The sequence below is a fragment of the Epinephelus lanceolatus genome, chromosome 12, assembly GCF_041903045.1.
Source record: "Epinephelus lanceolatus isolate andai-2023 chromosome 12, ASM4190304v1, whole genome shotgun sequence".
NCBI lineage: Eukaryota > Metazoa > Chordata > Actinopteri > Perciformes > Serranidae > Epinephelus > Epinephelus lanceolatus.
The window spans coordinates 34,281,384-34,306,822 of record NC_135745.1 but is presented as its reverse complement, the minus strand read 5'-3'; the positions used below and the strand labels follow the sequence as shown (position 1 = coordinate 34,306,822).

At 40.0% G+C, this 25,439-nt stretch overlaps 1 protein-coding gene across 1 annotated transcript in view; it reads left to right on the top strand.

The window, feature by feature from the left end:
• The first annotated feature begins 758 nt into the window (after positions 1 to 758).
• The window catches only part of eif2b3 (eukaryotic translation initiation factor 2B, subunit 3 gamma), a 51,764-nt gene continuing 27,083 nt past the window's right edge, over positions 759 to 25,439 (top strand). Inside the window, exons 1-5 of the mRNA XM_033649586.2 lie at positions 759 to 1,065; positions 2,579 to 2,744; positions 8,806 to 8,963; positions 19,928 to 20,087; positions 21,584 to 21,695. Of these exons, the coding sequence (XP_033505477.1) occupies positions 2,597 to 2,744; positions 8,806 to 8,963; positions 19,928 to 20,087; positions 21,584 to 21,695 (578 nt within the window). The 5' untranslated portion in view covers positions 759 to 1,065; positions 2,579 to 2,596. The remainder of the gene's footprint in view (positions 1,066 to 2,578; positions 2,745 to 8,805; positions 8,964 to 19,927; positions 20,088 to 21,583; positions 21,696 to 25,439) is intronic.

The following is a 25,439-nucleotide window of genomic DNA, read 5'->3' as shown; positions in this document are numbered from 1 at the left end:
CTTGTTTTATGTATCTTTATTATATTTTTTTCTCTGATCATCTGTATAATCATCATGGTCATCAATTTATGATATTCCTCTAATATGTTGGTGATTCTTGAGTCAATATAAGTGAATAGTATCTATCTATCTATCTATCTATCTATCTATGTTTTTTATTTATTTTTTGATGATTGTTTTTTTGTCTCTTTCATAGAATAACCTAATGCAAGACAGCACATTTAATCAAGTAGGCCTACAGTAATTAAGTGCAATTATGAGGTACTTGCACTTGGGTATTTCTATTTTAGAATATTTTATAATTCTACTCCACTTAATTTCAGAGGCAAATATTGTACAGTCTACTCTACTACATTTTCTAAACAGTGAAAGTTACTAGTTAATCTTCAGATTAATATTTTATTTACAAAATGTATGGGTCTGTTTTACGAGTTTATAAAATATGGTGCATAATTTACAGATGAAATGAAGAATTAAGACACAGTCGATAACTATAAAATTGATGTAGCAATTACACATTTATGATCAAATAATATAACACTGACAGGAGCCATCCTGCCTAATAAGTACTTTTACTTTTAATTATTTTGGTACGTTTCATTGCTAATACTTTCACGCTTTATTAAAATATTAAATACAGGAATATTACATGTAAAACAGTATTTTAATAATTAGAATAATCAATGAAAACACGAACCTATCCCCCGCTCTTCTCCTCTCTGTAGGAACCACTCTGCGGAGGAAGTAGTTTCCTACACGGACGTATTTCACTGAACGCACCCAGGTGTCATCATTCAGTGCTAGCTGCTAGCTACCTTAACGTTAGCTCTGTCAGATAGTTCAACGAGTAATTTAACTTCTGCCACCAGCGCTTATCGGAGTGGGTGTTTGCTTTCCAGAGGACGTGTCCGGCTGCCTGTGAGCTGTCTTTTAAGCAGCGGTATCGTCTGCTGCTCGGTGCTAATCGTTAGCTAAGTGCTAACAACAGTGACAGCAGCCAACTTTACATGCGTCTGCCGCTGCTGTCATTACAAGTGGCAGCGGATCAACAGGGATCTCTGACAGGTACATTTAGACTTATTTTCAACCACGCAGCGGGTCAGCGTGACACTTTCACCTTCTTGTTAATGTTTTAGATTCAGTTGGCGGTGTGCCTTTACCATTTATTATTACCGGCGTACCGCTAGTTGTATCAGATAAGTGTCAACGGTGGCTGCTGTGTTGATGACCAGAGTCATTTTGACATAATGCAGCAAGAAATGCTGCTTGCCTCATGATTTTTATGCCATATATGCAAAAAATGACCATGCTCGCACGGTAAAGTACAGTACAGTAACAACACTGTTTTAAAACGGGTGACTGCATGCTGTGAACAATTACACACTCACCCTTTGCCTAAAATACACACACACATATATTAAAAAAGGCATACTTTACTTTTGATAGTATTCCATGTGACTCTAGTGGAAAAACATTGCACTCACTTAAAACAAACGGTAACTATAACTTATGTTAATCAATTAAAAAAACACCCAAATCAACGAGAATACTGTTTTAATTTAAGTTTGAGTCACCAACAATGAGTTAGACAGTTCATTACCAACGGGTAATCAAGTGGCTACCTTTGGTAAAATACTTAACCCCAGAGCTGCATCGACAGTTTCATAATGCCACTTAGAGCACCAACTGGGGTTGCAGTGATATACCGGTTTCAAGGTATACTGTGATATAAAAGTTGACGGGAATCATACCGTTTACATTTGCTTATCCATCCATTCATCCATTTTCAACTGCTTATCTGAGACTGGGTTGCAGGGGGCAGTAGGCTGAGCAAAGCATTCAAGATGTCCTTCACCCCAGCAACGCTTTCCAGCTCCTCCTGGGGGACCCTGAGGTGTTCCCAGACCTGACAAGATATGTAATCCCTCCAGCTTGTTTTAAGTCTGCCCCGGGGCAGGTGGTACGGGCATCCTGATCAGATGCCCAAACCACCGCAACTGACCCCATTCTACATGAAGGCGCAGCGGCTCTACTCTGAGCTTCCTCTGGATGTCCGAGCTCCTTATCCTATCTCTAAGGCTGAGCCCATCTATCCTTAGGAAACTCATTTTAGCTACTTGTATCTGCAATTTCATTCTTTCAGTCACTACCCAGAGCTCATGACCATGAGGTGAGGATCGGGACATAGATGGACCAGTAAGTTGAAAGCTTCTGCTTCAGGCTCAGCTCCCTCTTCACTACGATGGTCCGACACAGCGCCCACATCACTGCAGAGGCTGCACTAAACCGCCGTTCTATCTCATGCTCCAGTCTACCCTGACATTTGTCATTTGTCATTATAGAAGCCAGTCATACCATGAAAATCCCATACCGTTACAACCCTAGCACCAACCAAACTAAAATACACAGATGTACACAAACTGTATACTGTTAACTGTATGCAGCCTTGTGTCTCTACACAACACCTACACTCCACATACAACATCTATATTTATACAGGTGAACTCATCAAGTTGTGGTAGTTTTTCAGTGTATATGAATATAACTCTCCGTCAATCTGTTTGTCCCTCTCCGATAGCTGTCCCCAGCAGACATCATGGAGCTCCAGGCCGTGTTGATGGCAGCTGGTGGGGGTTCTCGTATGACTGATTTGACATACAACACCCCCAAAGCAATGCTGCCTGTTGGCAACAAGCCCCTCATGTGGTACCCGCTGAACCTGCTGGAGAGGGTGGGCTTTGAAGGTGAGAGCTCAAAGTACTTCTTCTGCCACTACATCTGATACCCCCTACGACTGCTACACCTGCCTCAAATACTGCTACCACTACTACTGACCTCTGAGTATTAACGAGTATGTACAGTACAGGCCAAAAGTTTGGACACACCTTCTCATTCAATGCGTTTTCTTTATTTTCATGACTATTTACATTGTAGATTCTCACTGAAGGCATCAAAACTATGAATGAACACATGTGGAGTTATGTACTTAACAAAAAAAGGTGAAATAACTGAAAACATGTTTTATATTCTAGTTTCTTCAAAATAGCCACCCTTTGCTCTGATTACTGCTTTGCACACTCTTGGCATTCTCTCCATGAGCTTCAAGAGGTAGTCACCTGAAATGGTTTTCCAACAGTCTTGAAGGAGTTCCCAGAGGTGTTTAGCACTTGTTGGCCCCTTTGCCTTCACTCTGCGGTCCAGCTCACCCCAAACCATCTGGATTGGGTTCAGGTCCGGTGACTGTGGAGGCCAGGTCATCTGCCGCAGCACTCCATCACTCTCCTTCTTGGTCAAATAGCCCTTACACAGCCTGGAGGTGTGTTTGGGGTCATTGTCCTGTTGAAAAATAAATGATCGTCCAACTAAACGCAAACCGGATGGGATGGCATGTCGCTGCAGGATGCTGTGGTAGCCATGCTGGTTCAGTGTGCCTTCAATTTTGAATAAATCCCCAACAGTGTCACCAGCAAAACACCCCCACACCATCACACCTCCTCCTCCATGCTTCACAGTGGGAACCAGGCATGTGGAATCCATCCGTTCACCTTTTCTGCGTCTCACAAAGACACGGCGGTTGGAACCAAAGATCTCAAATTTGGACTCATCAGACCAAAGCACAGATTTCCACTGGTCTAATGTCCATTCCTTGTGTTTCTTGGCCCAAACAAATCTCTTCTGCTTGTTGCCTCTCCTTAGCAGTGGTTTCCTAGCAGCTATTTGACCATGAAGGCCTGATTGGCGCAGTCTCCTCTTAACAGTTGTTCTAGAGATGGGTCTGCTGCTAGAACTCTGTGTGGCATTCATCTGGTCTCTGATCTGAGCTGCTGTTAACTTGCGATTTCTGAGGCTGGTGACTTGGATGAACTTATCCTCAGAAGCAGAGGTGACTCTTGGTCTTCCTTTCCTGGGTCGGTCCTCATGTGTGCCAGTTTGGTTGTAGCGCTTGATGGTTTTTGCGACTCCACTTGGGGACACATTTAAAGTTTTTGCAATTTTCCGGACTGACTGACCTTCATTTCTTAAAGTAATGATGGCCACTCGTTTTTCTTTAGTTAGCTGATTGGTTCTTGCCATAATATGAATTTTAACAGTTGTCCAATAGGGCTGTCGGCTGTGTATTAACCTGACTTCTGCACAACACAACTGATGGTCCCAACCCCATTGATAAAGCAAGAAATTCCACTAATTAACCCTGATAAGGCACACCTGTGAAGTGGAAACCATTTCAGCTGACTACCTCTTGAAGCTCATGGAGAGAATGCCAAGAGTGTGCAAAGCAGTAATCAGAGCAAAGGGTGGCTATTTTGAAGAAACTAGAATATAAAACATGTTTTCAGTTATTTCACCTTTTTTTGTTAAGTACATAACTCCACATGTGTTCATTCATAGTTTTGATGCCTTCAGTGAGAATCTACAATGTAAATAGTCATGAAAATAAAGAAAACGCATTGAATGAGAAGGTGTGTCCAAACTTTTGGCCTGTACTGTATATATATACATATATATATATATATATATATGTATATGTATATATATGTATATATATGTATGTGTGTGTATATATGTATATATATATATATATATATATGTATATATATATATATACATATATATATATATATATATATATATGTAGCAAGGGCCTTGCTTTAGAGAGGTCGCCATCTTGCGCCGCCATGTATGTAAGGCAGCTCGAGCGGACAATCCAGCCAGCCAGAGAACGCGTTTTGCGTGTATAAATAAACCAACGAAGGCAGCGGAAGGAAGGAAGAAGGAGGAGGAAACAGCAGAGCGTGTTAGTAGTTCATTGATAGAGAGTAGCGAAAAGTTTTTTTAGTTATAAAGTTTGCGAATGGACCACACTTACCACGCAACAGGAGAGAATGAACCCGAACCGTCATCTGCGAGGAAAAGAAGACGCAACTTCACTCCTTGTGATGCACTCTCTGCGGCGCTTTTCCTCCTGATGATATATCTCCCCAACGATGGTAGCACCGAATCCCATTCTGTGCAGCAAAATGGGAGCGGAGGATTCAGCCTCTCTTCTCGCCTGCTCAGCACCCAACACATGGAGTTCCTCATCTGTGTACTCCGGCTCAAACAGGTATGGCTCTGGGTCTGTGTCCGCTACAAGAAACTCTTCAAAATCGCGTTCAAAGTCGTCCATTGCAGCTACTATAGTCCGGAGATATCGCTAGACTAAATAAACAGCTGAGCTCTGTTTACAGGCTACGCTGTCAGTCAGTGTGCGGGCTGGAGATTGGTGGAGCAGAGAGGGGAGGGGGTACCCGCAAGGTACTGTAAGCGGGTATGTGTGTATGGAGTGTGTGTGTGTGTTACGCTAGAAGAGTCAGAGTTTGGGACGAGTCTTTTACCCCCTGGAGTGTTACCGGAGTTTTTGGAGTGCTCAAATAAACTGGCCTTTTTCCCGAACGCTACTCTGGTCTCCTGCTCGTGAGGGATTCATTATAATATCGTCGTAACATGGTTTAGATTTCTAAATAAATATTCACCTCGTCGCTAGATAGACCTACTCCTGAAAAACTCGTGTCTGTGCAAGGCTTTTTGTCCCAGACAGGGCTTGAGTAACATCTCCCTCACTCTCCTTTTAGTTTGTTGCACGCTTTAGGGCGGGACATCGTTAGTGATCTGCTGTCCTTCAAGCTGAGCAGAGGTCTAATCAGCCAGAGTAAATGAAAACACCTGTGTGGGTGTGCATGGCCTCTAAAGAATCATTGTGTTTTCATTACTTTAGAATGAGCTGTTTATATCTACATTAGGAGTGGGTCCTCTTCCATTGAAATTCATCATGTTGCACCACATTGTTTCCACAGTAGCCCAGAGTGGTCAAACTAAACACTGGTGGGGTCATTCACGTTTTCTCATCAGCCACTGTGGTTCTCCTGCACCCTTGGCACATGGGAAATGTTCCAGTTGGTTGCCATCTGCAACCTCAGTCACAAAATGCCACTAAATCCTAAACAGCAGACCTTTAAATCAGTTAAAACAATAGAGAAATTAAACAATAAGTAAGATCTTTCTCTCATCATTATGGAATTTGAATTTAACTTTAACCTACACTTGATTAATGAGATAATCAAGGGCTGGAGGATTCATTTTAGAAATGCACTGCTCTGTCAGTCAGGTCTGATACTGTAACATTTCCTAGTCAGAGCTTCACATTAATTGGATCTCTTGGTAGTGGCCTCATGTGAGTTGTTAGCCCTCCATCCAGAGTGTCAGAGACGGGTGGAAATTGTTACAGGAGTGCACTGGAATTCCTGGTTGGTTTCCACATAAAATGTAAAGAAGCAGAAATGTGGCTCACTTGGACAACCTGGAACAAAACGTGTGCAAACTTCATTTTGGCATGAACGTGGAAAGAGGAACTTAGAGAAAAGGTCACCTCCGACTCAAACACAAGGACTATAACTGTTTTTCATTTTAGACATTTGCACTGGTTAGGTTATATCACTGGTTTGAAAAAGCAAGTTAAAGTCGATGTCTGTTAAATATTTAGGTGTTTTAGAGAGCAAATGTCACTGAGCAAAACTGATTTTGTTGCAGTTTATCATTTCCCTATAATATGACATGGACAGGTTGAAAGAGAAGATCATACAAATGTTTTGTTAACTACAAGAAATTCATATAAACTATGATGGAAAATTTAATATAAATTGCAGTTGACATTTGTTGTGGCTATTAAATTCAGAGAACATCTATGGAAATACAAAATGCAGTTCTACAGACAGTAACTAATCTATTGGGATGGATGAATTTCAGAATTTAATGTTGCAGGTGGGTCACACTTTCTCTGTGATGTTATACTGAAAGAGAGACTACAAAATTTGGACTGAACATTTCAACCGGTGTTGAAACGTATACAGAAATAAATGTTACACCATCTTTCAATCCGTTCATTTTAATAGCAGAACCAAATTCTAATTGTTTCTCCCATTCACGGTCAGCGGTAGTTAAGCTGTTTGTTACCTCGGAAAAATGCAAGTACTTTTGCAAATTGCCCCCAGCAGCACTGCTCTCTCTCCGCATAAAAGGTACTGAGTTTACGACTGTGCTGCTTTTTTCATACTTTCACCAGCTTGTCATCACATCATCAGCCGTTGTCAGGTGTGCATTTCCTGTCTAGATTTACAGTCCAGATTTTTGCCTCTTGTGCCACAGCATGCAGTAGGTCCAGAAACTCGGGGCTTATAAAGGGATTTGTTGCAGTATGCTGCTCTTGCCAGTAAACAGGGCTGTTTGTTATAAAAGCCTGTAGGTCCTCACTAGCCTAAATAAAACTAGCTTTCTATACATAATCATCCTGTGTGGCCGGCAGTTTACTGTGTGCAGCCAGCTAGCCAAAGCCCTGCAATTTGGTTTTACTAGGCTGACACAGCTAGAGTGAACAAATGCCCGGTAGAAAACATTTTATGCAGACAAGGCTAATTAAACCAGACGGACTCTGCAATGTTCTAGATTCATAAAGTGGTCTGTTAATGTTATTACCAACTTTATTAAAAAAAGGGAGCAGTGGTCTTAGCCTGATTTCAAGGAATACTTTACCCACAAAACAATTCTATACTGTGTATATATATCAATTAATCACCATGTGTTACCTTAAGTTCATGAAGAAAACTTTGCTTTTCTTGCATGCCTCCACACTGAGTACAGAATCCAACATATGCGAACATGTTTCATTAAATGAAGTAACAGGGATCCTCATTTAACAACAGCAACGCTATATCAAAACATCTGTTACAAACTCTCACACAACTCCTGCCTCATTTATCCAGTCATATTATCAGTACTTCCCAAACGCAGGCAATCAAGGTTAAATGTTATAACTATATAAAACCATGCATTGGAGTAGTGTGTCCTGAGCAGGCCTGGGCATGCACCTGCGTTTGAGCTCTGCTTGAGTAGAGTTCCCAGGCGTGCGACTCGTCCGTGTGTAAAAGTTTGTATTGATCTGTTTTAAATTGTAAAGTTTTAGTGAAAATGCATGTGTTTGGGAAGTCCTGAGCATGGGACTGGTTAAATGAAACATAAATTATACTGCACGAGTTTGTAAACAGACATTTTAATATAGTTTTACTGTTGTTAAATGAGGACCTTATTTACTTCGGTTCATCAAGAATGTTCACATCATTTGGATTCTTCGTTATCCGTTGAGGCATGCAAGAAAAACAGGTTTTCATTACAGATTCAGATTCAGTTCATTTATTGGTCTCCTTAGAGAAATTTGACTTGGAGCTAGGGGTCAGCATACATATATCAATCAATCAACATATCAACATATAGTAACCAACATAAAATACACGCATTACAACACATAGTCACCCAGTTACACTCCTCATTAATCAGTTAAACACATGGCAAGGCAACACATAGTGAGTAACTGATACAAAAATGGTTATATAGCTGGTGAAGTGGTCCTTTAAGGTTTAGGATGTATCATAGCCAAAAAGACATCTTGTGGACTTTTTATTTGGCAGCTTTGTACTCATCAAGGTATTGCTCTGAGCTGTGTGGGAGCAGGAATTCACATTTTGGTTCACCTAATAGGTCTTGAAGGACTCTCATTCAATCAAGGATCAGAGAGAACGATTTTACAATTCTTTATCCTGTGAATAACAGGCCTAGGGACGTTTTAAAAAATGTCATAACCATAGCAAAATTTGTCATTTTATTAGGAACAAAAATAGCTTTCCAACACATGGCACACTGCAGTTATTTGCAATTTTTGCAGCTTTCTACAGTGTGGGTTGTCTGATAGTTATTTTCTGTGAACTGTGTTTTCAGAGGTGATAGTGATCACCACCAAAGAGGTCCAGAAGATGATGAGCACAGACGCTAAAATGAAGCTGGACACGAAGATGAATCTGGATTGGGAATATATCCAGGAAGACGGAGACATGGGCACTGCAGGCGCTCTCAGACACATCCAGCGGAAGATCAAGGTGTGTGTATCTTTGTGTATGTAGACACGAGGGCAGGGGATTTATCATTAAAGGTGAAGTCTGCTATTCTAATCCAATACACTTTTTAAAATTAAGTGAATATCTCCTCACGGACTGCTAGCTGATCGTTTTGTGTGTGCGCTGAAAAGAATATCTGGTGTTCATTCTCAGTCCTGGCTCTGTAAATGAGAGACAGAGTGGCTTGGAGCTGACACAACACTATGTAGGCTAATGTCCCTCTTTCACCTCCACGCCCACGAGGAACGGAGCTACATCAGGGTAGTTATGAAACTTAAACAACGTCAGAAATATTACCGGAGCCTCTGAAGGAGCACTGATTGGAGAGGTGTATTTGTTTCTTTCTCCGGAATCTCAGACTCCATGTTTAACTGCTTTGGGGTGTAGCCAAGCTCATGCCAGTCGAATTAAATTCCTTCCAACAGAATGGTCTTTCAAGGTCAGTTTCCTGCCTGATGTTTCAGGTTTGCATTGGGAATTTTGTATACTGCATTGTACTTATTATAGCTACAGTTAGCAATAATTTTAGATTTAAGATTCGCAAGTACATCAACCAAAATGTTCTCAGATACGTTTTCTTTATGAGTCAGATAATTAAATGATAGAAACTTGAAACTTTGAATAATTACAGTAATTACAGAGATTTAAACGGTTTGCCGCGACCCTTCTGTCCCAGAGTTTAAATTTGTTGTTTTCTCTTGTTCAGCTTAATGTCCATATTTAAGTGTTTTCGGCCACAAGCTCAATGATCTAAGAATATAAAAGGAAAATGGAGTAACTTCATTTGCTGTTATTGGTTGCTTGCTTTTCTAGGTGCAAGCTTTGTTACTTGCAGTGGTGCTTTAAATATAGCCATGCAACCCCTTGGTAAATGCGCCTGTTTTCATCCAGGAGTGTCCCCAGTGTTGTTAATCAATGATTGTTGACTCATTACAACTTTAATTTGAGCTAGACAGTTTCATTAAGTTATTTGTAATGAACATAAACTGAATATTGCTTTATTATGTAGTGAAAGGAGAGAGCCCAATAACACATTATACATTGCCACTACCAATAGCCAGTGTTCTTCAAGCCTGTGATTCGTAATGAAAGGGATTTTTTCTTGTGGAATTTCGACCCCCAAGAAAAAAAATTGAGAGAGGTTGAAGGTAGAGAAGGAAAATGACAAAGATTGAGGGGGAGGTTTAGGTGGGCGTTGTGTGTACTGCTGGGTGACCACTGATCCGTGCCTTTCCCTCCCCTGAATGGTCAAGGCCGCCGCAGTGCCTCATTTCACCTTTTTAGAATCCACACAAACACGCACAGGCACACACGCATTTACACGTTTGCCGACATGGCATCCATGACCCCCAACCCCAATTTCCAGACCCCCCTATGTATCCTGCCTGTTGATCCCACCATCCCTCCCTTCATCCGATTCTCTCTAAACAGATGAGGTCATGGTTAAAACTCAAACTCCCCGTGCTGCCAGTTTACCCAGTGCACCATTTATTCTCATCCTGTAGTCATGCACATCTGTGCAGCATTTGTGTTTGGGTATGTTGGGGTATATGTTGTCCCTCAGTATATGCCATGGTTCCGACTGACCTCCTGAGACCATGAAGACATGTTTGTATGAGGTTTTGTGCGTTTATAACTGTTGATTTATTTCTAAATCTGTCGCTCTTGTTTATTGTTAGACTAGCAATGCTCTCATGGAGTTGGCTCAGTATTGTTGAATTTTAGAGATCTGTACTTCATAGTATAATTACTGTGTCCTGCTTGGTGTCTCTACAATTTCTAGGGGTGTGGGGGATAAACCAGTTTACTTTAAAATCATAGCTATTGTCTTCTGTGATTCTGAATCAATATACAAATACCCTCCAAAATTGTGTACTTGAAATACACTTGATGGAGGGAATAAAAAGGGAGACATAACAAGTTCACAAAACTGTGATGTGATGTGGAAGGAAAAATTAATTCAACCTGCTCAATCATCTATGAAGTCAAGCTTTTGGATGCTTTTTCTCTTTAATAATCTCCTGGGTAATGAGCTTGACATGACTCACTCAATATGTAAGCTTTTAGGGGTGTTTCATACTCTTACTTACTGCATTGCGGTGGGCACTAAAACAGTAAATGAATCTATGCCGTAGGCTCTGCATATATGGGTATCCAACGCTGTGTCCTGACGTTCACCTCCACAGAAATGTAACTACACGTTATGGCGATGTAGACCTCCTGTTTATTTTTGTAAACTGAAAAAAATATTTTCTTCAGTAGAAGCAAATAAAGCAATAAATTTGAAAGACAGTGTAGGAGCCATGAATTAATTTAGAAAGGAATGAATCTTGTAAGATTAATACATTTTGAGGTGGATTATATTTTGTATTGGTACGTGTTTTTGGTTAGTGTTTTGGGGTATTATTATTTATTATTTTTTGTGATCATCTTAATTATACGTTTGTGCATGTTACAATAAGTTGATTCCTTTTCATTAATACATTTATTTGACGTGTTTTTGGATCTCAGCTTATTGTTTGTTGGGGTGTTAGACAAGTTAAACAGGCCCAGGCTCTCAGCGACTTTTAGTTAGTTTCCTGCAGTCGCTACAGACAGTAAAGCCCCCACAAAATAGCATTTGAAGTAGGGATAGACCGATATGGATTTTTTTAGGGCCGATGCTGATACCGATTTTTTTCCATCACCCTTAGCCGATGACTGATTATGGACTGCCGATTTTCTTGAGCCGATATCTGGGGCCGATACTGCTTTTGCTCCCTCAATTTACATAAAAAAAATGACACAATGATAACAAATATTACAGGTCTCAAGTTTAAAATAAGAAACATTTATTGAACAGTAAAAAATACTAAAATAAGATGAAAAGTTGAGGTAGAACAGGTAGAATATTATTATCATTATTATTATTATTATTATTATTATTATTATTATTATACATTCAAATAAAAAAAAGAGTTCAGTGCTCTTAAATCTTCCAGTAATGTCTTTATAAAATAAACAAATATTTAAGCTGAAGCATAAATAAAACAACAACTACTGTACACAGTAGGATTCGCTGCATGTGCGCTGCAGGGTCTTCCGGCAACACAGAGCTGCCCGTGGATGCCTGTCTGCAAATCATGCCAGGGAAAAATAAATCTGCGAACCCACACGTGTATCGGCCGATGCCGATACAAGTAAAAAACTCAAATATCGGCCCGATATATCGGCCGGCCGATGTATGGGTCTATCCTTAATTTGAAGTCTTGTGCGTGATGTATCCTGGCTAATATGAGCAGAGGAAAAGTCTGCTAACGGCAAGGCTAATTTATGAAATGTGAGATCCCTTAGTCTTGTGCAGATAACGTTAGCATGTTTGATAAGTGAGGAAAGCGTGACTAGCAAAAGACAGTTTTTTAGTCTATGAACCACGTGAGTTGTTCAAAGTTATTGCTGCTAAATATGTTTTCTGTGTTCGTTGAATCCATCAAACTTTTCTACACTTCACACAAACTCAACACAGTGGCATAGAAACGGTACCACCAACCAGCGCGTTGGAGCTGAAATTGAAGAGCGGCACAGGCAAACCACAGCACAATTATAAATGCTCACAACAACATAGGCCACTTGCCCTGGCGACAGAGTAGAGCCTACGCACAACTATAAATCAGCCTCCAGGATTTACTGTACTGCAGTTTAAAACATAAGTTAAATGTCTGGATGAAGCATTGACAAAGAAAAGCAGAGAATAGCGTCGGGGGAACTTTAAAAAAAAAAAATTTGAATAAGTTTATATAATTTGCATTCATTTTTTATTGGCAGTTGTCTGCAGTATCAGTACCAATACAGTCATCGAACAAAACACTGTGAATTTGGCTCATAGATTGATTTTAAATAATGTGATCCTACAAATTAAAAATGAATCATTAAACTCTTCAGAATTCCCACTCTCAACAGTCTCAGTTGACAAATCTCCAGATACCGTCTCTATTCAGAGCGTACCACATCAAACGCACATTTGAAGGCATAAGTGTCCTGCCACGGCAGCTCATTACATTCTTCACAGAGAAACCAGTCGGCTTTGCTTTTGAAAACAGATTTATCAGAGACTTAAAATGCTGAATTTGTTGTGACAAGTGAGTTTAATGTTTTTTCCTCTGGCATTTGAATGGGTCCATACAGATTCTTATTATTCTCTTCCCTCAAGATTTTTTTTCCGATAGATGCGTAGTATACCCACACACACTCACACACAGACACACACTTAAACCGGACTAGCTCCAGCATGCTCCCATTGAGAATAGTCGAGTCCCTAATCCTTTGAGCAGCCAGCTAGATTAGAGGCATTGAGTTACACACACTCGCACACTGGAGGGTGATGAGTGAGGAACTGTAACCATGGCCTGCCAAATCCCAGCACAGAGATCACTCAAACTGTCAAACTGATGCATGAGTACAGTATAGACACACACACTCACTCATCTCTTTACACAAACACCCTCCCATGAGGGGATTTGGTGTAACCTATCAAACAAAATACTTACAGGAATCAGTGTACACTGTGGCTGAGCAGAGTAGGTCATTCCTCTTGATTATTGAAAAGAGAGATTACAAGCAGCATATTTTATTTTGTTCACTCTTCAAACAGCAAAGTTACACAAAAGTGGAGGGATGTGCCTGATTATTACTTAGGTCTTTCACAATAAGCCAAACTAGTGAAAGGAGTACTTTACATGCACTTTTTGCTTTGTGTGCTCAAAGCCTCTTTGACATTTGTATTATTGTTCAGGTTTAATCACCTGGCAGAATGAGTGTATGCAGGCTAAAAGAACTGTATATACATTGGAGTTGCTGATTCAATGGCTCACCTTTGGTCTACATATGTTAGTCAGCTTGTAAGACCCAAGACAAAAGGTGAAGAGAGAGCAGACTGAGAGACAGACCTGAGGCTTTTCATTGGAGAGGGACACGGCAAACAGATGAGACTTGTCTTCTTTTCATTTGTTTTACATCTTTTAACCATTTCGCGCTACCTTTTTCCTCCTACCTGTGACACACAATAGTTTAAGTTTAAGAACGTTATGTTAAGCCAAGCCAGGCTTGTCATGAGAACTGATACTTCACTACCAAATCGAGGCCAAAATTCTAAAAACGTGATACTCATTTTTCTTCAGCACCACAGATACCAGCGATGCAATTCTTCCAGACTTGATGCAGCTGCATACACGGCTATCTCTAGTCTGCTGCTAAATGCTAAAAAAAAGAACACAATAAAAGCAAGAATAGCAACACGTGGAAGACGATGACAAGTGCAGCTGCAGGGACGGCATTACTAGTAGTAATTGTCGAGTTAGCAGTGCCATTAGCTAGCTGCCCCCAGACCCAGGTGGTGCGTAGTGCAGAGCAGCCAAGGCTAGCTACCCAGGCTAGTTGTCAATCTGTCTCCCATTAGATCTAGGTGGTGCTCAGTGCAGTAAACTGAAAAGCAGCAAAATGTACCTATAGACCGACATGCATAACTGGTCAAAAATATTCTCGCCGGTCAACATTGGTCACTGACTAACGATACTGTTGACATCCTACCATATGTGTCCTCAACCACAAAATCTCATGCACCCACATAGAGTAGTGCTTCGCTTCTGAGACAGATTATCAGGAATGAATAAAGAATTTTAGTTTCATTTAAATGTTTTTGATAAAGGAGTGTATGTTTGAGTACAAAGCATTTATTTATTTTTACTGTGGTATTGAAATTTGTATCAAGAATTATGAAATGTCACTGGTATTAGTATGATATCCATGAGTATGTCCTGGAAAGACACATTCACTCACATGTGTAATCCCAACAGAGAATTTAGAGGTTTTCAAAATGTTCACACTCCAAAGTATTTGGCCACTTTATTTGTTTATTACCGATCTCTACAGTTAATAAATAAGGAGCAGTTTGTCACAGTTTCTTACAAGAGGATAGGTCACACTGTCATCGTTACTTACCTACATCAGCCAACCAAAAACATTAGAAGAAACAAGCTGAAATCTGCATAAAGCTGCAGACTTGGGTGTTGATGTAAAGCGAGGTTATTACTTTCCATTTTATTTTTTGTTACCACCAAAAGATTCCTTCACAGATATTGAATTTGAGTTCAAAGTTTCAAAGTATTCGTATTAAAATGGGTTGAGATTGTGTAAGCAGTAGTTTTGGACCACAGGGATAAGTGTGTGTCCGTGTGTGTGTGTTTGTGTGCATCAGTGTGTGTGGTCCTGACCTGTCCAGAGATCCTGGCTGTTGAAAGGCCAAAGTGTCTCTGTCTCTCCAGCTGACTCCACTCTGCTGTCGCCTGACAGTGTGTGTCTGTGTGTGGGGATTGTGCAGGCGCATGTTTCTATGTGTGCGGCGCGCATACTTGTGTGCTCTGTTTCTGAACATGTGTTCAAGCTCGCCTGTGTGTGATAGAGGGAAGAGAGAGTTGAAAGGTCTCCCGGGTCTCCGTGTCAGTAGATCTCCTGCAGACACCTCCAGCTTTGCCGTGGCAGCTTCCTGTCGCCAGGTCCAGACCAGGTTATGCTGGGGGAGTTACCTCCAGGTCAACTACACGACCCCTGACCCCACTGATACCAGCCTTCTACACACACTCACACACACGGAGCTCTTCAACATTCAACCACAGTGCTTATTACAAAATCAAGTGAATTCTTTAATCCTTTGTAGTTTCTGTTTCATATTGGGAATTGCAAATGCGATGCAAAAGCAGGTTGAACTCCTGCTTCCTCTCCCATTTTATTGCCAGCTCTTAAAAATGTGGGAGACAGAAAAAAAACTACAAGGCCAATAAAAAGAGTGAAAACCTCCGCCAAGGCCATGCCCTATTTCACAATGTTGAAGGTGCAATATACGACATTAAGATCATTCATTTAACAGCAAAGTACTATTATTCACGTCCCCTCTGGCTGTCTTATCGCCACCACTCTGCAATATACATTGCCTGGGCTGGGCGTGCACAGGAGCGCGGTGCTCATACGGGATGGTATGAGCACCCACTGTATGATCACACTGTTAGTGCTGCCATTGGTAGCAGTGTTAGACAGTTAGCACTGCTGATGTCCCGACCCACAGTGGCAAGACGGCCTCATCGTGGAAACAGAAGGCACACACACGCACAGAGCAGGTCGCCCCAGAGACTGTGCGATAACCTCCATTAATGATGTCAGCTCTGTCAACACTGTTGTTTAGCACTATTCGACCCCACCATTTTGGCACAGCCACCTCAATATTTGCTATGTGTAATCATGGCCCAGTCTGTGAATATTGTGTGTTGCATAGCAAAAAATAATTTGTCTATCCGCTCCAAAATTTAATGGGTTCTTACTTGGCCCAGGCTGCAACCTTCCACCAAGTTTCAGGAAAACTGGGCCAGTAGTTTTTAAGCAATCATGCTGACAAACGCACAAACCGAGCCAAATTCATGACCTCTTTGACAGAGGTTAAGATGTGTTCTGCAGTGGACTGTTTAACTTCTTGTTTATTGCTCCTCAGGTTAAACAGTTATGGTGATGGTTGTGTTTTAAATACATAGAATATGCTATGGGTGTATACTGATGTATTTAGTTAATGCATTACATAAAGTTTTGCCAGTATTTTGTTGTTTGTATTGTCGCATCATCCGATCTTTTTGCTTCAGTCTTTTCTACACCCCTCCATTCATCTTTGTGTTTTTACACTTCCAATGTTCCTCTTTTTCTTTTCCTTCTTCCCTCCGTCACAGACAGAGTAAAGATGTCTCTGTCATTAAGGCGGCTGGTGCTAATGGTGGGATTAGTTCTTACGCTGACAGCCTTCATCACTGGACAGACAGATGGATGCCGCACACACAGACACACAAATGTGGGCGCACCCACATGTAAACACACATACACGCATGAAGACGTAATGTCCATGGAGGCCAGTTAATAGGATTGATGTCTGTTCTGTGCTCCCTGTCGTTGGTGGTAGAGTAAGTGATATGTCTATGGAATTCACAAGCTGTGTATTGATATACAGTTTAAAGCCTGGATTGGTTTACATATTATTACATAGCTGGAATGTTGAAAATAGTTTGAGTTTATGACGGGAATAATCTCTTGAGGGTGAAATGGTAAAAGAATAATCTTCATGTGTCCTTCCTCAGCAAATGATGAAGAGTTTCTTTTAAGTAAGGATATATTTTGTCATTTGAGTTTTTGGAAATCAAGCACTGAGATCTTTGTTTTCTTTCTGTCATTATGATGTTAGAGCGCTGCTGTTTTTGGACCAGTCCATAGGAAGGTGCTAAAAGCCAGCCAGCCCAGCTCGTTGTTCTGGGTAAAAGAGGGAGGTAGGAAGTTATTTATGGGATATTGTGTCAGTCTCTGCCAGAAAAGTGACAGAAAAATGAACCAGGCCTGGATACAAACATGTTTGGGTATTTGCAAAGTTAGCCGTGATTTATGTTACCCACTTATTTTTTCAGAGATTTGATCGCTAACACAGGCTGAAAAGTAAACACATCAGATATCTCATCTGTTAAGCACTTAAATGGTCCTTGAAATTACAACTAGTGCAAAAGAGTTGAACAGAATTTCAAATACAGAAAGCAAACACAGGTTTACAGCAGAGAGGGCAGCTATTGGTTGGTCTTATAGTGTCCTATAGCTTTCTGTTGTTCAGAACTTCTACTATCTTATTATGAACATTGATTTGGTAAATCTTACTGCTTCAACTTTTTATATAATCATAACTAGTTGCGTCTCACAGTGCTCGGATACATATATACGTATGTACATATTGTGTGATTTTTCTCTTGTTGTGAGTATTTTGTATGTTTAATTGTTGCTACTGTACTGTTGTCTTGTTTTGTTTTTTGCACATGGGACGCAAATGTAACACCTGCAGTAGGCTATTTATGTCTGAGTGACTTAGTTCGCCCCAGGCGGTAGGGGTGATTATTTCCCCCGGACTGCTTATAAAATGCACTTTATTCGATCAAAGCACTTTATTCCATCGACACACTTTAAATAGCATTTTATGGCATTATTGCTAACTCTGCACTTTACTTCCATGTATGATTGTTTGTCTGTTTGTAAACTATTCTTACTGTTTGTTTTAATTATTGTTTTTGTTTTTTAATTGTCTGTGACCTGCCAAGGGACAGCGGATGTAAATTAGCAGTTCTGCTAACTCCGGCATATTTACACATGTATTTATACTGATGTTCATCAATATGCATTGTCCCTTCCAAATAAACGCTTAAATAAATAAATAAATAATTTTCAGACATTTCTGTACATTTAATGCTGGGAAGTTATTTTGCAGCAATATTGCAGATAAAATATGACAGCGCAACTCATATCTTCAAAGCTCTCATAAGTACAAGGATAAATGAATCGGTTGGTTCTTGTCATTGTGCGTAGTTGTCCTAATATTTCTACACCTGTCTTTTATGTTTTTTATTGTGGTGTGGTTTGGTTGTAACTTTTTTTTGTATGCTGCAGTCTTAGCCAGGTCTCCCTTGTAAAAGAGATCGCTGATCTAAATATGGGTTAAATAAATAAAAAATATTTTTATATATATACTGTGTTATATATATTGTAGTGTTGCACGGTATACCGGTACTAAAATAGTACCGCGGTACTAGAGTATTCCAAACGGTACTATACTGCATTTGGAAAATACCAGTACTTTTTAAATTGATTCAGTTCATTAATTTATTTAATTCATTTATGCACACAAACACCTTCCTTGTTCCTATTGGAGCACATATTGCGCAAGTGGTATGTATGACAACACCTGTATCAACATTCGCAGCTGGCGCACATGAAAAAAGACAAGAGAAAGTCTGCTTCGCAAAGGGAGACAACATGAGACAACACAAACTTGGTGGAACATTTGAGTTACCAAACCGTGACGTTCATACCAAGGTACTTACTGAACCATGATTTTTTTGGTATCGTTACACCCCTACTATTTATTGTTCTAAAGGTTTGTATCCAAAAGGACTTTTCCTTAGGGAAAGTACTGAAGAGTATCAAAAAGTATCGAAATTCATATTGGTATCGGTACCGAAACAAAGATTTTGGTATCGTGACAACACTAATATATTGTGGCATAATACATATAGTTTATATTTTTACATACTTCTTATTTGCTCCATTCTTACAATGTCTCTATGCTTGTATGTAAGAGCAGCTGTAACGTGTCCCGACTTCTCCCTGAGGATTAATCAAGTATTTCTGATTCTGATTTCTGATATTCAAACTTTTCATAATAAAAAGCACATTTTCAAACAACATCACCAGATCAGCTTAAGAGAATTGGACAAATTATCCAAAAAAAAAAAAAAAGTTCATTAGAGTTGAAGTCACTTTAACGCAGGTCATGCAATTGTGTGTGTGTGGTGGTGTGGGTTTTGCCTGTATACAGGCAATGCTAAAGTTGCACGACCTCTCTGTTGACCAAGAAGTTATTTCTTCACTCTCCTTTCTTTGTCTGTTTATCTCAAATCCTGCTCAGTATGCCGAATTCTGTTTTGAATATTGAAAATAACAGTCAAAGCTCTCGTGTCCCGAGGTGTTTATGTGCAGCGTTGTCGCCACATACTGTATATTTATGTGTAGTCTACATGCATGCTGAGATGACTGTTATGAGTGAGGAAACCTCACTTTATAAACATGACTCACTCGTCAAACTATATTTTGCACATTTCTGTGGGCTTTTGTGTGGGGGCAGGGGTGATATTTAATATTTTTAACATCACAACAGGTGGGAAGATTTTGTTCCAAAATAGAGTGCGAGCCAGAAAACCTCTCTCTGAGTGCCTGAAATCTCTTAACGTGGTGAAGCAATCATTGTCCAGCACAGTCATATTTTACTACTACACAGTGAAATAAAGAGGCTTGTTTGGATATAAATCTTACTTTATTCTCTTTCTCTTTCCAACCTCCCTCCTCAGACTGATGTCCTGGTGGTGAGCTGTGACCTGATTACAGATGTGGCGCTTCACGAGGTGGTCGATCTGTTCAGAGCCCACAATGCAACACTGGCCATGCTAATGAGCAAAGCCCATGAATTCACAGAGACAGTCCCAGGCCAGAAGGGCAAGAAAAAGACAGGTAACATGAAAAACTAATGACAGGAGACTGTGACATGATTTGGATATGATAAATGATTGGTCTTTATATATTAATTTTTTATTAATCTTCTTGTTATCGTGATCAGCAGTTGCCTACTCCCCAATTAAAGAAGCCCCACACCAGCCAGTGTTACTTCCTGTTCTTTCTCAAACAGAAAATGTGTTTGGGTAATAGTCAGACATAATTTATTGCCATGGCAACCACATTGGTGTCAAAGCGATAGCATGAATAGCGAGCGGTCACTCTAAGTTATGAGATGGAGGATTTTTCTCCATCACCTTCACCTTAAGGAAATATGAATGAATATGAGTCTAATGTTACTTCTGAATGACGACTGCTTAGCTTAACTTCTTAACTGACAGTTCATGTGGACAACCAGTTTGTTTGCTGCCTTCTGAAATGCCAGCAAGTTAATGAATTATCCATATTTTAAATTAATATTTCCTGTCGATTTATAGTTATCTTTGATAGTTGAGTCAGCCATCTTGTATGTTGAGGACTTCCTCTTAGGGGCCTTGATCATCCTGTTGAGGCTGCTTAATAACTTTAGCTCTTACTTAGCAAACTATAGTCAATGGTGACATACCCATGTTACACAAAGTACACAACGGTGAAAAAGTTGAAGTTTCACAGTCTGTGCTGGGTCTAAAAACTAAAGACACAATCCGATACAATCTCAAAATGAAAGCTCATCATCATGTTTTGCCTGTGACTCACACAGATGTAGTCAGTGAAAAGAAATACAGTCCACAAATTGTCCACATCCATTACGTCCTCAATGTAGCCAAAATACAAGATAAGTTGACTAGCGAGCCCACAATGTTGACTATCAGTTTTGCTGCTCAGATGCAAAGAGGCATGACACTGCACTTGCACAAGGTTGGCGAATGACAAATGACCTGCAGGTTTTATCGTAGTCATGTAATCTTCACCGTCTTTTTTAAAACTTAAAGTGCAAAATAAAGTTATTTGTCAAAAAACATTTGAACACAAAAACAGTTTGTCTAAACCAGTGGTTCCCAACTGGTGGGTTGCACATCCATTCTGAATGGACCACAAGTGACTCACAAACATGTCAAGTTTGCAAAAAAAAAAAACACACTTTATTTTGAAGTGCCGTTTACTGTTGTAGAGTGAGTGAATAACGAACAGCTATTCAACAGAGACACCAAACTAGCTTGACAATGTGGTCAGATCCAAGTATGACGCTGATCTTGAACTAATGACTTAGGAGGAATGTGGACCCCAGGCTGGACCAGTTGGGAATCACTGGTCTAAACAACATTGTCAGGAAATGACTTGAAATATAAAATATCATAATAATGCCAAAATACACTGAAGTGGGGCTTTAAAAATAGGAAAATGGCTTCCTCATGAATGTAAGCAAAGCAAAAGTGTATAATTTGCTAAATGTGCCACTTACTATTAGACTCCATTGTTGTGTGTTAAATCAGATGTTGTGAATTTCTTCTCAGCTGAACAGAGAGACTTTGTGGGAGTGGATCAGTCAGGGAAGAGGCTGCTGTTCATGGCCAATGAGGCTGATCTGGAGGACGGGCTTTCAATCAGAAGATCTATCATGAGGAAGTAAGTCAAGCCTGATGGGTGGGTTCAGTCAAATTACAATCTATTATAAACAGACCATGTTGTGAACAGTTTTTATAAGAACTTTCTCTTCAGCAGAAATTGGTTCACTGTTCACAGCAAGGCCTGTCGACACCTATATTCCAACTTTGTGGTACATTAATGGCTAAATATTGCTGAAAAGAAAACATGTTTGGATATTAGGTGAACTGATCCTTTAACGGTCAGCGTTGGGACTTTGACTGATGTCAGATATGTTCTGTACGTCTGTAGTTTCTCGTCAGGTTTAGGAGAGCACATGTTTGGGTTTCTAATCAAAGTCGGTGTGTTTTAGACTGAAAGTTCTGTGTGGGATTTTTGTTACAGGAAGAGTACTCTAGGTAGGTTTTCATTTCTTAGTCCTAAAATGCATGTATGTGTGAGAGCGGGTGTTTTGGGAGCTCGTAAATACTTCATGGAGCCAAAGCCACTGTAAATTCTGGCCAATAAGAGGGGGGCCGGAGCAGCTGCTTGCATGCTTCCCTGCACAGAGAAAATCTTCAGCCACACACACACACATATATATATATATATATATATATATATATATATATATACACACACACATTCTGTCCATTTCACACACACAGAAATGCTTATATGAACACATACAGAAACACGTAACACGACCCCGAGGTGGACAATGATGGAGCGAAAACACTCACACGTTGTCATCAGTGTTATGGAAACACGAGCCCATAGCTAAACATTTATGGCTCACATTGAAGGACTTATAACGTTTAAATCACCTCTGATCATTTATACACACACATGTCACACAACCACACGAAACAGATTTAAAATATCTCTCCACGTACAGTATTCATCACCTAAGGAAATAACAAAATAAATTCCAGAGTTCTGGATTTTTATAACACACAAGAGGATTGTTTTCCAAGATTTGACTGCTTTGCACATCAGTACCATCCAACTTAAGGTCACTACAGGTGCCTCCTTTTGTAATTTGTGTTTTGTATGTGCAAGCTGCCTCATTTATTTGTGCTGCCTTGAAACGTGTGTGCTGACCAGTTTGATACTAACCTGGTCATTTGCAGAAAAACTGACATTTCCAAAGACTTTTTTTAAAAACTTTGTGCTACTATCCCTAATACGACCATTCATCCATTCTTCATCCTCGTTCAGAATAAAATCTCCGAAGACATTTTTTGTCTCAAACAGAAACTTTGGTATCTTTAAGCCTGGACCCTATTTTCCCATGTATTTAAGTGACTGATAGGAACAACAGTTTTTAAAATTGGTCCAGTATTGAGCCAGAACGCGACAGCCAGCAGCTGGGAAACAGGCTGCAATGAAACCACTTGGGGAATGTGCGCACCATCGATTTATGTCCAGTGAAGGTGGTTGTTTTTGGCACTGATAGGCTCAGATTATTACCCTGTGTCTGACAAAATTGTGGAAAGGATCCTTACAGAGATAGACCTTTTAGTCAGAAATTACTATAACCAAAGTCAGTAACTTTATCTTTGTAGAATGCACTTCATTCAGAGTTGACAGAGACAAAATAAAACTCATCTTCCCACTGTTCCAACAATCACCAACTCTGGAATCATTACTTCACGCAGATGTGAAAATATGCTGACTATATACGTGCTAAAATTACAGTTTGTGTAAATGAAGTCTGTTGGCTTTGACGAGAGCAATTTCAGGACTTTTTGATTTTGTAATGACACAGCACACACAGCACACTCTCTGAGACTCAAAAATCCACTGTTGGAACTTTAAAAAATATTATATCCTTTTTCAGTATAAAGTCTCAGTTATTCTTTTCTCTTCACTTCCATTCTTCCAGCCATCTCTCCCTTATTCTGTTCTTCTGTCCATACAGCCATTCATCCTTTCTTTCATCCCTGCACAACCTCCGTCCAGTGTAATTTTTTTCTCCTCTCCTTCTCTACGGTTTCCACATGGTTAAGGTGTGTTAGCTCAAAACATTCTGCACATGTGAGATTGTTTGACCTGGAAATTGCTTAAACGGTGTGAAAGAACTCCAGCAGAGCTTCCCCTCGTACATTACAGCTCCACCTGTCAGAGTCTCTTGGAGGCAGGCCCGCAGGAATGGTTCACTGCGTGTTAATAGGCCGATTCAAAATCAGAGTTGTTGGAAACATGAGAAAGATTCCAGCAGAAAAGGCACGTGTTTGGGATATGTCATTTGTCCATACTTTTCCAACACTTATGTATTATGTGCCTTTACTTAACATGGTAACTTGATTGCTCAAGATACATTTCTAGTTTGACGTTAAAGACATTATAAAAACAGTCAAGCAGGGAAGCTGAGGGAGCTTGGATCATATTTTTAACTGCAGTGACCTTTAAGATATTGGACCAGGAGTTGTTTGCATCTGTTAGCAATGATGGCACAAGACAGAGGGGCTCAAACCCACCTAATCAACACAAATACCACATGCTATACCTTCCAAAAATTAACTTCCACTGCAGCTCAACAAACAGGCACTATAACAGTAATGCAATAACACATTTTAGAAACACAATAAGCACATTTCCAAGTGTTTTACAGCTTAAATTATGATTGTGCAATACTCCACGCACTCTACTAAATGTAACAACTGCCATTAGTTTATTCTACTGATGTTTCTATAGACTGGACGCCATAAAGGGACAAGTTAGTAATTATCATATTTTAATTATATGCTCATATATGAGTTCTTCTGTGCATCTATTTTATTTGTTTTATGGATATTTGTTTACTTGCTGGCTCTTGATAGTTTTTTTGAGAATGTCAGAGCCTCTGAATCATTTGGCACGTTTGAAAGCTAAAATCTAATTGCTGGCATACGTCAGTCTGGTTTTCATTTTCTTTTATTTAGCCTTTCTTAAACATTTTCGATATTACAAAACATTTACATTACGCCCACAAGGATCACTCATTTAGTCAGGTGGTAGAAAGTTCTGAAACCATTTTGTTAATCGATTAATTGCCATTCACCAGGCAAAACTAATAGGATTTGCTGCTTTCCTCTGTTTCATATCATTGTAAATTGAATATCTCTGTGTTCCTTTGACAAAACTGCAACTTGAAGACCCAACCTTGCATTGTGGTAAACAATTTTCTGACATTTTATAAACTAAAAAGGATGTCTCTATGATCTCACATACCGACTGTGCTGGTTTTGTCAGTTGTCAAAAGTGACCTTGCTTCACCAGCAGGTCCATGTGTAGCCTTATAACACAGGTTCAAGCATGTGAGTCAGCTCAATTAAGAGAGCATCTATTAGACTTGTATTAAGGGAATCACACACATTTTATTTTGGAGGCAATAGTTGCATGCCCTGAATAAGTCGTAAGCCCTTCAGCCCTGTTGGCTCTGTAGTGGAAACCTGACTAATGAGGGTATTAACAGTCATTCTGCTGCGTCTGAGTCATCGTCCGCTGTGGGGTTTTAGTTGTAACTAAATAAGACATTATGCTGTGTGTGTTTGTGTGAGCTCGAGAGTTGTGACTCCTCTCTCCCACTGAGGACTTTAGTGGTACTTTAGTAGTCCGTCATTAATCCAAGGGTTGAGTCATCCTTGCCTGCAGAGGCACTAAATTCCTGCTCCCCTCGACACCGAGCTCTACAGCACTCGCAGCAACCAGAAGTCACATGATGCTGCTGTTAGGAAAAGCAAGATGTTTACGCTCGTTTGGGAAACGCGAGATGTTTGTTGTAGTTGGATGCTGCAAAAC